This window comes from Pungitius pungitius, chromosome 16 (assembly GCF_949316345.1).
Source record: "Pungitius pungitius chromosome 16, fPunPun2.1, whole genome shotgun sequence".
NCBI classification, from domain to species: Eukaryota; Metazoa; Chordata; class Actinopteri; order Perciformes; family Gasterosteidae; genus Pungitius; species Pungitius pungitius.
The window spans coordinates 10,720,851-10,738,114 of record NC_084915.1 but is presented as its reverse complement, the minus strand read 5'-3'; the positions used below and the strand labels follow the sequence as shown (position 1 = coordinate 10,738,114).

General features: G+C 41.4%; 4 protein-coding genes across 4 annotated transcripts; all 4 read left to right on the top strand.

Moving 5' to 3' along the window:
• Positions 1 to 1,481: 1,481 nt before the first annotated feature.
• On the top strand, positions 1,482 to 2,465 carry LOC119215794 (olfactory receptor 1E16-like). The gene has a single exon (XM_037468231.2). It carries the CDS (start codon positions 1,482 to 1,484, stop codon positions 2,463 to 2,465), a length of 984 nt encoding a protein of 327 aa, XP_037324128.2.
• Positions 2,466 to 3,786: 1,321 nt separating this feature from the next.
• On the top strand, positions 3,787 to 4,770 carry LOC119215793 (olfactory receptor 1E16-like). Its single transcript, XM_037468230.2, has one exon. The coding sequence runs from the start codon at positions 3,787 to 3,789 to the stop codon at positions 4,768 to 4,770; it is 984 nt and encodes a 327-aa protein (XP_037324127.2).
• A 7,413-nt stretch (positions 4,771 to 12,183) lies between these two features.
• Positions 12,184 to 13,137, top strand: LOC119215638 (olfactory receptor 1E16-like). The gene has a single exon (XM_037467945.2). The coding sequence runs from the start codon at positions 12,184 to 12,186 to the stop codon at positions 13,135 to 13,137; it is 954 nt and encodes a 317-aa protein (XP_037323842.2).
• Positions 13,138 to 15,467: 2,330 nt separating this feature from the next.
• Positions 15,468 to 16,421, top strand: LOC134106242 (olfactory receptor 1E16-like). Its single transcript, XM_062558269.1, has one exon. The coding sequence runs from the start codon at positions 15,468 to 15,470 to the stop codon at positions 16,419 to 16,421; it is 954 nt and encodes a 317-aa protein (XP_062414253.1).
• Positions 16,422 to 17,264: the final 843 nt, after the last annotated feature.

Below are 17,264 nucleotides of genomic sequence, written 5' to 3'. Positions count from 1 at the left end.
CACTGGTCTGATGCGTCACAGCTTCACAACAACCGGGAGTTTTTCGCCCGTCATTGACTTAGCAGGCTGTGATTGGAAATCGGGACTGGAGCTGTCCCAGCCGGGACGCCCATAATTCGGGATGTCCCGGGTAATACGGGACGGTTGGCAACCCTACAGAAGCAGCAGGTGAACATAGCACATGGAGGAGGAGAGGTGACTAGCCACAGCGATAGCGCTGCTTGCGGCTCGCAGGCAGCAGAGGAGAAGGTGCAGCCGGTGTCTGAGTCTGACAGTGAAGTCAAGGAGGGACAGAGTGAGCAGGAGAGTGTAATTGAAACGGTAAGCAAGCAGGTAGCTACATGAACAGGGAGGGAGTGTTAATCAGGGCGGGTGCATGAGGATAGTGTGTGTGGGCCTGGCTGGGCCACAACGAAAATGATGACAATTTAACAGTTACCTAGATAAATGAATATAATAATAAGGCAACAAACATAATCGTTGTTGCTATTATAAAGTCTGAGTGTCAGGTTGTCATTTGTCAAATTGTCACTTAAAAGTTACTGCAATGGCCACTCAGTTAGCTAAAGTCAAATAACACAGCACAAGCTATTTTGCACTGTTTTTGTAGCTAGCAGAGTTGAGAGTTCACTTATTCAATTGCAACTTGGGATATTCTAATGTAAAGATTTAAAACTCATAACGGCCGTCGACGGCCCTTCTCTAGAAAAAAACTTAAATGATGCCATTTGATTATTTTAATAATTACTCACCCACGAGTTACACGTTAGAAGAGGTAGCTAACGTATGTTTTTTGGGGGTTAAAAACGCGCTTTGCATTTTGAAAGCTGTATATTCAACTAACGATTTTTTCTAATGTTTCATCTGAATTTCCAAAATCATCAAAATGCAATATTACGGCAAGTGAATACTGTTATATATAGATTATCAGGACGTTTTGTGTGAGTAATTTGTTTGTATAGGTTTTTTATGTGAAGTATCTCAACAATTAGAGGTAAATGTTGTTTGGTGTCATATTAAAGAGGGGTTTGTGCTCTTTAAAGGGATAGTTCACCCAAAAATGAAAATTGTGTCATCATTTACTCACCCCCAAGTTGTTTCAAACATGTATGAATTTCTTTATTCTGCTAAACAAAAAGAAAGACATTTTGAAGAATGTCGGTAATCAGACAGTTGATGGACCCCATTGACTTCCATAGTATTTTCTTTTTCTTTTATTTTCACAAAAATGTAAATTCTGCCAAAAGTTCCATGTTAAAGTGTTAGTGCCTTCTGGGTGTCTAATGGACACGTGGGATCAGACAATGACCTTATTGGACATGAAGTCAGAAGAGGATTTATAAGCCACTCATTTCCAAACATATAAAGCTCAACAGGGCTTCATCATCACAAGCAGGACCATGATGACTTAGAACCGACACACCCAAGAGGACTACATCAACTGCTGCACTGAGGACAGCAAAGGCTTGACAGCTTTTACAATGAATTCATTCAACTCTGCTCTCGGGAAAAACATCACTTTTGTGCGTCCTGCTTATTTCATAATAAGTGGTTTCTCAGGCATACCTAATATCAAGTATTACTATGTCTTCCTGTGTTTTGTTTATATTGTTTCAGTGCTTGGAAATACAGTTGTGATGGCAGTAATATATTTGGATCATAATCTGAGAACTCCTAAATATATTGCAGTTTTTAATTTAGCATTTGTGGACTTGTTGGGTAGCTCTGCTCTGGTGCCGAAGCTTCTTGACATCTTTCTGTTTAACCATCCCTACATCTCCTACAACGACTGCTTGACGTTTCTTTTTTTTTCTTACACCTTCCTTTCTATGCAGGTGTTTAATCTGGTTGCACTCTCCTATGACAGATTAATTGCCATCCTGCACCCTCTGCACTATCAAGTGAAGGTGACCGACAGGTTCATGCTGTCTTTGATTGCTTGTTTCTGGGTGTTTGCAATTACAGTTGATCTTGTTTTAGTTGGTCTTCTCACCAGACTTTCCTTCTGCAGGTCTGTGGTTATTAACAGTTATTTCTGTGACCATGGCCAAATATACAGGCTGGCCTGCAATGACTACACACCCAGCTATGTCCTTGCTGTGTCTTTAATAGCTCTAATTTTTATGTTTCCACTGGCATTCATTGTGTTAAGTTATTTATGTATTGGTTATGCTTTGTCAAAAGTGGCCACAGCTCAGGAAAGATACAAGGCCTTTAAAACTTGCACAGCTCATATCTCACTAGTGGCAATCTATTTCATCCCATTGTTAATAACATTTACTATGAGTTCAGGAATACATCCAAATGCGAGAATCATAAACTTCTCTCTGGCCTCGGTTTTTCCTCCCATGCTAAACCCAATCATTTATGTCCTGCAGACACAAGAAATCAAAGGATCAGTGAAAAAAATATTAAAAGTCAGAATTGAATCCAAAATGAAAGTGAAGAAAGTTATCATTAAATGACATCCTTTGGCCTTTGTGTTGAGTATTGTGATTTTGTACATTAAAATATTTCTCATTTATGAATCACAATCATTTTTTTGAATCACAACCTTTCTTCAGATTAAACCTCTCCAACCATTCATGGACAAACAAACTTTGTTGCGAAGCACCAATAGAAATAGTAGATTCTTTGAAGCTGAATTTCAAAATATAAGATTAACAATGGAAATTTTCAAAAATGTTTTGACATTTGTCCAGAACGAAGTTGTCATCAATCAAATAATAATTATTATTTCAATAATGACTACTATGATAATATGTAAGGCTCTTTCTCTTCTATTTTGTCAGTGCAGCATGTATGGACATAATTATTTATCCCTGGAAGGTTGTTATGAAGCAACCAGATTGTTATGAAATACTTTTTTGCAGTTTTCATAGCCTATTGTGTTATATTTATAGAAGAAATATTGAAATGCATTTTCCATTCAAATAAACTTATCAGAATTTTTAGTGTCGTCCGTTGTTCATGTGTAATGTTGCCTTTTGTAGCGGGCCGACTTCCTTTGACTAGAAAAGCTGAAGGCAAGTCACACAGAGACGACACACAAGTGAAGGTTTTCAAATTAACATCTAAAATTAGTAGTGGAACAATAAAAATCCACCTCTAAAACGCCCGAGTAAATGAGTCATATTAAACATCTTAATGTTTTTTCCTCACCCTCTCGTCACAGCATAGCATTACATTGTTAGAGCCAGATTTCAATTCAGTTCATTTTATTTTGTATATCCCAAAATCGCAAATTAATAATTTGCCTCAGAGGGCTTTATAGTCTGTACACATGCAACAGAAAGCTGGAAGATGAGGACGATTTAAGTTGGCCTAATTTCTCTAACTACTATAGTTTTAAAGTATGGCACAATTAACAAGCCAACATACTAAGTAACAGAGTGCTTTATCGTTAAAAGGCCAGCTGCAGCAACATTACTAGTACACTGGTGGTGGTAATGCAGTAAGGGAGAGGACATTTTATCTCAATATTTTGTTGGTAATCATAGCAGGTCAGCTGAGAAGCAAGTTAAATGTTTACATGAGTGCAAAAAGTTTTTAAGAATGGAAGGGAGTTGGTCTGATCCCGAGTGTCTGATGGACACGTGGGATCAGACAATGACCTTATTGGACATGAAGTCAGAAGAGGATTTATAAGCCACTCATTTCCAAACATATAAAGCTCAACAGGGCTTCATCATCACAAGCAGGACCATGATGACTTAGAACCGACACACCCAAGAGGACTACATCAACTGCTGCACTGAGGACAGAAAAGGCTTGACAGCTTTTACAATGAATTCATTCAACTCTGCTCTCGGGAAAAACATCACTTTTGTCCGTCCTGCTTATTTCATAATAAGTGGTTTCTCAGGCATACCTAATATCAAGTATTACTATGTCTTCCTGTGTTTTGTTTATGTTGTTTCAGTGCTTGGAAATACAGTTGTGATGGCAGTAATATACTTGGATCATAATCTGAGAACTCCTAAATATATTGCAGTTTTTAATTTAGCATTTGTGGACTTGTTGGGTAGCTCTGCTCTGGTGCCGAAGCTTCTTGACATCTTTCTGTTTAACCATCCCTACATCTCCTACAATGACTGCTTGACGTTTCTTTTTTTCTGCTACACCTTCCTTACAATGCAGGTTCTTAATCTGGTTGCACTCTCCTATGACAGATTAATTGCCATCATGCACCCTCTGCACTATCAAGTGAAGGTGACCCACAGGTTCATGCTGTCTTTGATTGCCTCTTTCTGGGTGTTTATTATAATTGCTGTACTCATTGCAGTTGGTCTTCTTACCAGACTTTCCTTCTGCAGGTCTGTGGTTATTAACAGTTATTTCTGTGACCATGGCCAGATGTTCAGGCTGGCCTGCAATGACTACACACCCAGCAATGTCTTTGCTCTGTTCTTAATAGTTCTAGTTCTTTGGTTTCCACTCTCATTCATCATGTTAAGTTATGTATGTATTGGTTATGCTTTGTCTAAAGTGGCCACAGCTCAGGAAAGATACAAGGCCTTTAGAACCTGCACAGCTCATCTCTCACTAGTGGCAATCTATTTCATCCCAATATTAATCACATTTACAATGAGTTCAGGAATACATCCAAATGTCCGGATCATAAACCTTTCTCTGACCTCTGTTTTTCCTCCCATGCTAAACCCAATCATTTATGTTCTGCAGACACAAGAAATCAAAGCATCCGTGAAAAAAATATTAAAAGTCAGAATTGAATCCAAATTGAAGGTGAGGAAAGTTATCATAAAATAATCTCTTTTGTTTATATTTTAGGCTTTGTTTTGACTGTTGTGATTTTGTATATTAAAAATGATATAATATTAAGGTAAATTAAAACAATGTTTGATTCCCACCCTCTTTTTAAAGCATAGCATGAAATTGTTGAGTGATGACTTTCTTTTACTTATTTTCTCTAACTACTATAGTTTTAAAGCATGGCACTGCACAACCTAACATGCTATCTAGCAGACTGCTGTAACATTAAAAGGCCTCAGCTGGTGCATCAGTAACACTTCAGGCTGAGAGTGGTACTGCAGGAAGGGCGATCATTTCAGATAATAAACTTTATCTTCATGGTGAAATTAGTAATGAGTCCTGTTGAGTATTAAATATAATCATGCATGCTCATGCTAGACTATAATTTCAGTTTAACAATAATTTAATAATAATAATGAGTGGAAGCCGTGTATGACCAGGAGCACATGGACATGTTGATAAAACGGCTGCACACACTCTCAGGGTCACGTCCATACATGGGACTGGGTGGCCAGGGCTCACACGCAAAACATCCTAAATATGCAGTGAACCTTTGCTAAAGAGCTGCACGCACTCTCAGGGTCAAATGTAGATAAAACAGATTATTGAGAATAACATGTCTCCCACACAAAACATCTTAAGTATGCAGTGAACTTGTGAACAACGGGAGGCGTGATGATCCGAGAGCCTGAAGGGATGGACATCCCTGTGGTCCAATGGAGCTCTCCGAGGGTCCTAAACAGGAACCGCCTCCATCTTAGTGAACCAGTCAAAAATGCTCTTAAAGACTTTATAATCCGAGCACACTTTGTATTAAGCGTCCTTTCATTGCTGTTGCTAGACAGCTTTGAAACAGGTCCGTGCACGTATGACTGCAGGACGGAATACTCCTGTCACAAATAAACATTGTCATATTGCTTTGATTAAAGTCTCAAGTCTGGTCCTTGCTTTGCTCCCGCGACAGTCCTTACTTTAGACCCAAGCCGGGTGTTTATTTCATAAACTTCTAGAAATTATCGCACAGGCTACACAATTTCACTTGGCGGGAGGTGCGCGCACTGGGCCGCCTATCGAACTATGCATGTGCACTTCCTAGAGTACGGTGTCTCGTAGCGTGCATGCAGAGAACGAACATAATCATTCACCAAAATGATCTACACTTTACATTTTGTTGGTAATCAGAGCAGGTCAGAAAATAGTTCAACATCTTGAGAAATCCTTCCTTTTGCCCATGCAATACATGGTTATGTAGTGTTATGCTTATTTAATATAAAAATTGATTAAGGAGGGTTTTATAGGAAGTCATAAACCAATGTTGTAATGCACATTATTACCAGAATCTATTTTTGGAATCTTTATCAATCTCTCATTTTACACAATGTTAATAAATGCAAATCCCTCCTTCACATAATCCATTTAACCCCAGTTCATGGACTAAAGTTAGTTGTGTTGTGACATGGGGAGTAGATTAAGTGAACATTTTGACCTCTTCTTAAACAAGAGATTTACTCCATTGGTGAATATTGAAAACAGAGTTGTCATCTCATCTGATTCAGATTACAACAGTAATACAAGTTTTACAAGTTATTGTTTGGGAAGTGTTCAGCTAACTGTTATGAGATATTCCGTCAAGAGCAGTGTCGACCAACAACTCATAAACAGCCTCATTAGACTGAGATGTTGCAGCTTTCAGCAAGGGAGTACAGCACAATTGAGTTGCGAACTTCTCACTCCGGAGGACTTCAAGAATCAAAACAATCAGAACGGAGAAGTATGAACAGTGGGAACTAGCGGTGAACGGCTAACGACATTAAACAGCGACGTTTAGTTGGCCAGCGTCCTTTTCGGCATCAATGAATGAATGTGTTTAGTCAAAAATAAATGCCTTAATATTGTCAGGTATTGCCCCACCGGAATAGACCCAAACGCAGATCAGTGAATCACCATGTACTTTATTTCTTTTCTTTCGGGAAAAAAGGCACCGGACTAAGAGGTGACTGGGTGGTGACAGGGTGGTGACGGCGATCCCGGATTCCAGATGTGGGGAAAACAAGGTGGCGGGATCCCCAGGAAGGTGCGTAGGCCGAACGGCCCGTTCAGGTGCCTGGGTTGGAAAAGGGGAGACAGGACACTGGTTAGTAAGAACAGCGGCCTCTGACTTTTTGCTGTCGTGGACCAGAGTTGGCAGTCTGACTCACAAAACAAGACTAACAATCCGGCGGGGAAGAGGCTTCGGGGCCGCTCCTAAATACCTCCCCTGATTGGAAGGCAGCACCAGGTGGGTGATTGTAGATGAGACGCAGCTGGGCCCCGCTTTCACCTCCGTGCTGACGTCCGGCCCCCTCGAGTGCTGGTTGGTGCCAACACACCAACGCCTCCTGAGGGTGGCGACCTGACAGTACCCCCTCTCCGACGGCGATGGTAGTCCCTCACCATGACGGCGTCCAGGATCTGGCGGCGGGGAATCCAGCACCGCTCCTCTGGACCAAAGCCCTCCCAATCCACTAGGTATTTGGTTCCCCGGCCCCGGCGTCTGGAGTCCAGAATCCTATGCACTGTGTAAGCCGGAGCACCGTCAATAATCCGTGGTGGGGGGGGGGTTGCGGGGGAGGGGGCAGGAGGGGGCTGAGGAGGACCGGTTTAAGACAGGACACGTGGAAAGTGGGGTGAACACGAAGGGACCTAGGCAACTTCAATCGGACCCCAACCGGGTTGATGACCCCTTCAATTACGAACGGGCCAATGAATCTGAGACAGTTTTCTAGACTCAGTCCTCAGTGGAAGGTCCTTAGTGGACAGCCAGACCTTGTCACCTACTTTGTAGGTCGGGGCGGCCGTCCGGTGGCGGTTGGCATGGCGTTGGTAATGCTCAGAGGAGCGGAGCAAGGCCGCACGGACTCGATGCCAGGTTCGGTGACAGCGACGGATGTGACTCTGTACGGAGGGCACGGCAATGTCTCTCTCCTGGGATGGGAAAAAGGGAGGTTGATAGCCGTACAAACATTGAAAAGGGGACATACCTGTTGCGGAAGAGGGCAAGGTGTTGTGCGCATACTCTGTCCAGTGGATTTGGGAAGCCCAGGACCCGGGATTAGCAGACACTAGACATCGAAGAGATATCTCCAGTTTCTGGTTAGCTCTCTCTGCCTGACCATTGGTCTGTGGATGGTATCCCGAGCACAGACTGATTGTGGCCCCAATGGCCCTACAGAAGGCTCTCCAGACAGCCGAGACCAGGTCACAAGGCAACCCATGTATGCGAAACACCTCCTTGACAAGGATAGAGGCCGTCTCCTTTGCTGACGGGAGCTTGGGGAGTGGGACGAAATGGACATACTTGCTGAAACGATCAACCACGGTGAGTACAACTGTGTTACCTTCTGACGTGGGTAGTCTGGTCACGAAGTCCAGTGCCAAATGAGACCATGGGCGTCGTGGTATGGGCAGGGGGCGTAAAAATCCGGCGCTAGGTCTATTAGATCCCTTATTTTGTGCGCACACTTGGCAAGCAGCGACGTATCCCTTTGTGTCGTCAGCCATGGTTGGCCACCAGAACCGTCTCCTTAGAAATGCCATGGTCCGAGCCACTCCGGGATGGCACGTCAGCCTCGAGCCATGAGCCCACTGCAGGACATTAGTTCTCACATTATCTGGAACAAATATCCGGCCCAGAGGCCCATTACCTGGCCCCGGGTTGACTCTGAGGGCAGAGGTTACCTCGTCTTCTATTCTCCACAGGGCTGCACCGACCAAGCAGTGTTTGGGGACGATTGTGTCCGGCTCTCGACCCTCCTCCTCTCTGGAAAACACTCTAGACAGGGCGTCTGGTTTGGTGTTTCGTGATCCAGATCTGTAAGTCAGGGAGAAGGAAAAACGTCCAAAAAACAGGGCCCACCTGGCTTGACGCGAGTTGAGGAGTTTCGCTGACCGGATGTACTCGAGATTCTTGTGATCTGTCCAAACGAATGAAGCTGGTTGTTGGTCGAAGACCAACCCACATTGTAGTAGGAAGGCTCGACAGCTGCCAAGGTCGCCATCGTACCTCTCCGGGGTAGGAACCTGTGGTTCCCGATGGTAGGGAGGGACTGGCACTGGCGGTGTTTGAGCAGGATCTGGAGCCGGAACCGGAAGACTAACCGGGGCGCTAAGTCGGTGTTGTATCCCGGCGACACTGGTTGAGAGCTCCTGTAGTCCCTTCATGATCTCTTGAAGTGCTATGCTGTGTTGATCTAGCAGGGCTCCTTGATTGGTGACGGCCCCGCGGACAGATTGTAGATCTGCTGGGTCCATGTCTCTGGCCGGATTGTTCTGTCAGGTATTGCCCCACCGGAATAGACCCAAACGCAGATCAGTGAATCACCATGTACTTTATTTCTTTTCTTTCGGGAAAAAAGGCACCGGACTAAGAGGTGACTGGGTGGTGACAGGGTGGTGACGGCGGTCCCGGATTCCAGATGTGGGGAAAACAAGGTGGCGGGATCCCCGGGGAGGTGCGTAGGCCAAACGGCCCGTTCAGGTGCCTGGGTTGGAAAAGGGGAGACAGGACACTGGTTGGTAAGAACAGCCGCCTCTGACTTTTTGCTGTCGTGGACCAGAGTTGGCGGTCTGACTCACAAAACAAGACAAACAATCCAGCGGGGAAGAGGCTTCGGGGCCGCTCCTAAATACCTCCCCTGATTGGAAGGCAGCACCAGGTGGGTGATTGTAGATGAGACGGAGCTGGGCCCTGCTTTCACCTCCGTGCTGACGTCCGGCCCCCTCGAGTGCTGGTTGGTGCCAACACACCAACGCCTCCTGAGGGTGGCGACCTGACAAATATTCCGAGTTGCTGTAAGAATCTTACAAAATACATGCGGATGGTGCGGCCGACGGGGGAGGGGGTCTCAAAACGAATCAAGATTAAAAAAAAGACACGACCAGCCTTTTGTCACAATAGAGCACACCCACACTCCGGCGGCGGGCCAAAAATGGACGCCGCAGCGGGCCAGATCTTACCCGCGGGCCGCAAGTTTGACGTTAGCGTTTTAGGCGGACACACTGATATCTGCCCAGATTCTGTTTTGAAGTTTTTATATTTCTTTTAACTTTAAAAATTCCATTGACCCTAGTAGGTAAGATAATCCTTTAGTACCGCAACAGGCAAATTACAGACCGCAGCTAAGGAGTGCACTCAATTTGACATGCAGTCAGGTCCATAAATATTTGGACATTGACACATTTTTCATTATTTTGGCTCTGTACACCACAACAATGGAGTAGACATGATACAATGAAGATGTGCTTTAAGTGCAGACTTTCAGCTTTCAGGGTATTTACATCAAAATCAGGTGAATGGTTTAGGAATTACAACAAATTCAAATGTGGCCACCCTGTATTTAAGGGACCGAAAGTAATTGGGCAGTTGGCTGGTCAGCTGTTCCAAGGTCAGGTGTGTGTAATTCCCTCGTTATTTCATTTAAAAGGAGTAGATAAAAGGTCTAGAGTTCATTTGAGGTGTGGTATTTGTGTTTGGAATCTGTTGCGGTCAACTCTGAATATGAAGTCCAAAGAGCTGTCACTATCAGTGAAGCAAGCCATCATTAGGCTGAAGAATAAAAACAAAACCATCAGAGAGATAGCAAACATATTAGTTGTGGCCAAATTAACTGTTTGGTACATTCTTAAGAAGAATGAATGCACTGGTGAGCTCAGCAACACCAAAAGACCATGAAAGACAACTGTGGTGGATGACAGAAGAATCATTTCCCTGGTGAAGAAAAACCCTTCACAATAGTTCAAGAACACTCTCCAGGAGGTAGGTGTATCTGTGTCAAAGTCTACAATTAAGAGAAGACCTCACCAGAGTAAATACAGAGGGTTGACCACAATATGTAAACCATTGGTGAGCCTCAAAAACAGCAAGACCAGATTAGAGTTTGCCAAAAAACATCTAAAAGAGCCTGTACAGTTCTGGAAGAACATCCTATGGACAGATGAAACAAAGATAAACGTGTACCCATAATGATGACAAGAGAAGAGAATGGAGAAGGAAAGACACTGCTCATGGTCCAAAGCATACCACCTCATCAGTGAAGCATGGTGGAGGTAGTGTTATGGCTTGGGCATGTATGGCTGCCAATGGAACTGGTTCCCTTGTATTTATCGCTGGTGTGACTGCTGACAAAAGGAGCAGGATGAATTCGGAAGTGTTTCAGGCAATATTATCTGCTCATATTCAGCCAAATGATTCAGAACTTAATGGACGGTGCTTCACAGTGCAGATGGACAATGAACCAAAGCATACTGCGAGAGACACCAAGGAGATCTTTGAGGCAAAGAAGTGGAATGTTCTGCAATGGCCAAGTCAGTCACCTGACCTGAATCCAATTGAGCATGCATTACACTTGCTGAAGACAAAACTGAAGGGAAAATGCCCCAAGAAATTCATTTCAACTCCATTGTTGTGGTGTACAAAGCCAAAATAATGAAAAATGTGTCAATGTCCAAATATTTATGGATCTGACTATTTAGCCAGAGAGAGGTTGTCGTCAAGGTATGACGTCTAATGACTATAACCAATTGTAAGACTATTTTTATTACGTCATTGTAGCATGTATGGACATTATTAATGTTGCCTGGAAAGCTGTTATGAAGAAACCAGATTTTTTGGCAGTTTTCATAAATTCATGTAATATTTATAGAGGTTAAATTGCAGTAGAATGGACATTTTTTACTTTTAAGTTACAACTACAATTAGCAGTGGAATATTAATGCTCCACCTCTAAAAAGCCAGAGTAAATAAGTAATATAAAACAACTCAATGTTTTATCCTCACAATATTAGAGCCAGATAAGTGACGACTTTAATTTGGCTTATTTGGAACTACTACAGTAATAATTAAAACAATTTTTGATTCCCACCCTCTTTTTAAAGCATAGCATGAAATTGTTGAGTGATGAGTGATGACTTTTTGACTTATTTTCTCTAACTATTATAGTATTAAAGCATGGCACTAATAACAAGCTAGCTTGCTAGCCTACTGTTGTATCGTAAAAAGACCTCTGCGGGAGCATCAGTAACACTTCAGGCTGAGAGTGGTAATGCAGGAAGGGAGACTACATGAGCCTTTCAAATGAATAACTTTATGTTAATATGTTGTTGATAATCAGAGCAGGTCAGCTAAGAAGCAGGTTAAATGTTTGTGTAAATGTAGTGCGATACGTTGTTAAGACTGGAAAGGAGTTGGTCTGTTCTCAAATGTCTGATGGACACGTGGGTCCAAGGAGGATTTATAAGCCACTCATTTTCAAACATAAAACTCAACGAGGCTTCATCATCACAAGCAGGACCATGATGACTTAGAACCGACACACCCAAGAGGACTACATCAACTGCTGCACTGAGGACAGAAAAGGCTTGACAGCTTTTACAATGAATTCATTCAACTCTGCTCTCGGGAAAAACATCACTTTTGTGCGTCCTGCTTATTTCATAATAAGTGGTTTCTCAGGCATTCCTAATATCAAGTATTACTATGTCTTCCTCTGTTTTGTTTATGTTGTTTCAGTGCTTGGTAATACAGTTGTGATGGCAGTAATATACTTGGATCATAATCTGAGAACTCCTAAATACATTGCAGTTTTTAATTTAGCATTTGTGGACTTGTTGGGTAGCTCTGCTCTGGTGCCAAAGCTTCTTGACATCTTTCTGTTTAACCATCCCTACATCTCCTACAACGACTGCTTGACGTTCCTTTTTTTCTGCTTCACCTTCCTTTTCATGCAGGTTTTTAATCTGGTTGCACTCTCCTATGACAGATTAATTGCCATCATGCACCCTCTGCACTATCAAGTGAAGGTGACCCACAGGTTCATGCTGTCTTTGATTGCCTCTTTCTGGGTGTTTGCTATAACTCCTGTACTCATTGCAGTTGGTTTTCTCACCAGACTTTCCTTCTGCAGGTCTGTGGTTATTAACAGTTATTTCTGTGACCACGGTCAGATGTTCAAGCTGGCCTGCAATGACAACACACCCAGCTATGTCCTTGCTATGCTCGTAATAGCACTGTTTTTTGTGTTTCCACTCTTATTCATTGTGTTAAGTTATTTATGTATTGGTTATGCTTTGTCTAAAGTGGCCACAGCTCAGGAAAGATACAAAGCCTTTAAAACCTGCACAGCTCATCTCTCACGAGTGGCAATCTATTTCATCCCATTATTGATCACATTTACATTGAGTTCAGGAATACATCCAAATGCCAGGATCATAAACATTTCCCTGTCCTCTGTTTTTCCTCCGATGCTGAACCCAATCATTTATGTTCTGCAGACACAAGAAATAAAAGTATCAGTGAAAAAACTATTTAAAGTTAGAAAGGAATCGTAATTTAATGTGAAGAAATCATAAAATGACAACTTGACTATATATATATATATATATATATATATTTTTTTTTTGAGAATTGATTTTTGCACATGAAAATTATATTACGGTTGTTTTAAAAAATATATTTAAACAGGAACATGAATGTTATAAGTGCCGCTAATAAGTACTTGTGCATTGCTAATTGGTGGTGATTTGAGTGTTTCATTGATTTACTATTTAAAATATATGTGTGGTCCGTTTAGTTCTCTATTTCAGTTAAACTGATTCTTTGTCAACACTTTCATTTTTCAAGTTTGTTCACTATGAAAACCTGATGACCAATCTCAAGCTTAGAGTTTTCCTTTAATCTTTCAACACATTCGAAAGCTCATTGTTTTTTTCATTTCATGGACAATGGTCATCTCATAATAATAAATCACAGCATCTGTTTTTCTGCTTATTTGTTCTGATAGTTGTCTGAGTTGTGCTTATGGGTTCTTTTGTGCACCAGTACCTGTTACGGTTACAATTACACCTAGATTTTTTTCATTTCATGGACAATGTATATCTCATATTAATAAATCACAGCATCTGGTTTTCTTTTCTGCTTCTCCTTTCTGATCTACTGTAAAGTGTGTTTTGTCTCAACCTTCCTTCACATAAAAAAACATGTACCTTCTTGCTGTTGTCACTAAGTGGATGTTAGAAAAGATTTCACTCAAAACCAGTGTAAAATCATCAAAACCGGATATTTAATTATTGCAAACAGAAGACTAACAGTTAACACACATCATGCGCCAGGCTACTTAAAGGTTTTCATCTTCGGAGCAGGAATCTAAAGTTGGAAGATAAACATGCTAAAACAGGGGAGGCGCTCAGGGCCAAACCTAGGTGCTAGTAGTGGACCTCGAATGTGTACGATAATCTTTAACACCACAAGATTATAAACATCAACACACAAACATCTTGGTTATTAAGTTGACTCAGAACACTGCATAAAACAATAAACTGAGACTAGAATTAGGCCAAAATTGCTGATATTGAGCAATTAACAACAGCGCATCCTAGTGTTTGAATATTAATATAAATGTATTTAAGGATGAGATGTCGACATATACTACAAATTTTGAAAGGGCAGGCCAAGTGATTGTGTCTTGATATATTAAGACACCCTCTACAAATTAATTGGTCTATGTCTTCTAAAAACAATGACATATCAACAAAGGACTGGGCAGTATGGCCAAAATATCCATATCACGGTTTTTAGAAAGATTCTGACGGTATTGCTTTTTCAAGTTAACACATTAATTCATTGGCCCCCGAAAATAACTGCTACACGAACAGCTGTTCGCCGCTCGCCCAACTCGCCCGCCACTGGCCAGCGCTGGACTGGGACAAAAAAAGGGCCCTGGCATTTTTGCTCAGACCGGCACTGGTTTCAGCTCGGCTGCAGGGGGGAGAGAGGGGGAGTGGCTCGGGGAACAGTGCCAGGTGAGAACAATTGACTGATGACTGACATGTGTGTGTCCTCCGTACTTAAAAGGCAGTGAGGCGGGCGAGCGAGAGAGAGAGTACGAGCGAGCTGGAAGCCGGCGCGTTTTATGGAGCAGTATCATTCAAATAAAAACATATTTAAAACTCACCACCCTGGTGTCAAGTGCCTCTGTCCAGAGCCCGACCAACCCACGTACCGTACACAAGTATAGGTTACTTTGTTTTAAAGGGATAGTTCACCCAAAATTGAAAATTGTGTCATCATTTACTCACCATCAAGTTGTTTCAAACCTGTATGATTTTTTTATTCAGCTAATCATAAAGAAAGATATTTTAAAGAATGTCGGTGATCAGACAGTTGATGGACCCCATTGACTTCAATAGTAGGGAAAAAAAATACTATGGAAGTCAATGGGGTCCATCAACTGTCTGATTATGACACCAAACAACATTTATCTCTAATTGTTGAGATACTTCCCATAAAAAACCTAGCCTTTTGAGTATTCACTTGCCGTAATAATGCATATTGATGTTATATTGATATCTTTATATTTTGTTGGTAATCAGAGCAGGTCAGCTGAGAATCAAGTTAAATGTTTGTGTAAATGTATTGCAATCATTTTTTAAGAATGGAAAGGAGTTGGTCTGATCCCACGTGTGTGATTGACACGTGAGATCAGACGTTGACCTTATTAGACATGAAGTCAGGAGGATTTATAAACCACTCATTTCAAACATTCAAAGCTCAACAGGGCTTCATCATCACAAGCAGGACCATGATGACTTAGAACCGACACACCCAAGAGGACTACATCAACTGCTGCACTGAGGACAGCAAAGGCTTGACAGCTTTTACAATGAATTCATTCAACTCTGCTCTCGGGAAAAACATCACTTTTGTGCGTCCTGCTTATTTCATAATAAGTGGTTTCTCAGGCATACCTAATACCAAGTATTACTATGTTTTCCTCGGTTTTGTTTATATTGTTTCATTGCTTGGAAATACAGTTGTGATGGCAGTAATATACTTGGATCCAAATCTGAGAACTCCTAAATATGTTGCAGTTTTTAATTTAGCATTTGTGGACTTGCTGGGTAGCTCTGCTCTGGTGCCGAAGCTTCTTGACATCTTTCTGTTTAACCATCCCTACATCTCCTACAACGACTGCTTGACGTTCCTTTTTTTCTGCTACACCTTGCTTACCATGCAGGTTTTTAATCTGGTTGCACTCTCCTATGACAGATTAATTGCCATCATGCACCCTCTGCACTATCAAGTAAAGATGACCCACAGGTTCATGCTGTCTTTGATTGCCTTTTTCTGGGTGTTTGCTATAACTCCTGTAATCATTGCAGTTGGTCTTCTCACCAGACTTTCCATCTGCAGGTCTGTGGTTATTAACAGTTATTTCTGTGACCATGGCCAGATATACAAGCTGGCCTGCAATGACTACACACCCAGCTATGTCCTTGCTATGCTCTTAATAGCACTGTTTTTTGTGTTTCCACTCTTATTCATTGTGTTAAGTTATTTATGTATTGGTTATGCTTTGTCTAAAGTGGCAACAGCTCAGGAAAGATACAAGGCCTTTAGAACCTGCACAGCTCATCTCTCACTAGTAGCAATCTATTTCATCCCATTAGTAACCACGTTTACTGCAGGTGCAAGAATACATCCAAATGCCAGAATTATAAACCTTTCCCTGTCCTCTGTTTTTCCTCCGATGCTGAACCCAATCATTTATGTTCTACAGACACAAGAAATTAAAGTATCAGTGAAACAACTATTTAAAGTTAGAAAGGAATCGTAATTTAATGTGAAGAAATCATAAAATGACAACTTGATTATATATATGACCAAGTATATAATCAAGTTGTCATTTTATGATTTTATGATATATATATATATATATATATATATATATATATATATATATATATATATATATATATATATATATATATATATTTTTTTTTTTTTTGAGAATTGTTTTTTTGCACATGAAAATTATATTAAGGTCGATTTAAAAAAAATATTTAAACAGGAACATGAATGTTATAAGTGCCGCTAATAAGTACTTGTGCATTGCTAATTTGTGGTGATTTGAGGGTTTCATTGATTTACTATTTAAAATATATGTGTGGTCCGTTTAGTTCTCTATGTCAGTTAAACTGATTCTCTGTCAACAATTTAATTTTTCGAGTTTGTTCGCTATGAAAACCTGATGACCAATCTCAAGCGCACTCGTCCTAAAAAACTAAATTTATATGTTTTATTTGTGCTGGCGTGCTTTTGTGTTTGTGACCCTGCACGTATGTATATAGTTTTCCTTTCAACACATTCGAAAGCTCATTGGTCATCTCATATTAATAAATCACAGCATCTGTTTTTCTGCTTATTTGTTCTGATAGTTGTCTGAGTCGTGCTTATGGGTTCTTTTGTGCACCGGTACCTGTAACCGTTACAATTACGGACGACACTCTGACCATCCTGATATATATTGTTGGGATTTTCAATCGCTCCGAGTTGGTTGATGAGAAGAATACAACACATCAAGTTAAAAAGTTAACTGTTTTTAGAAGAGAAAAATATACATTGAGCAATTCGCTGCAGGTGCACCTGCAGACTAGACAGAAAGCAATGCATCCAAGAG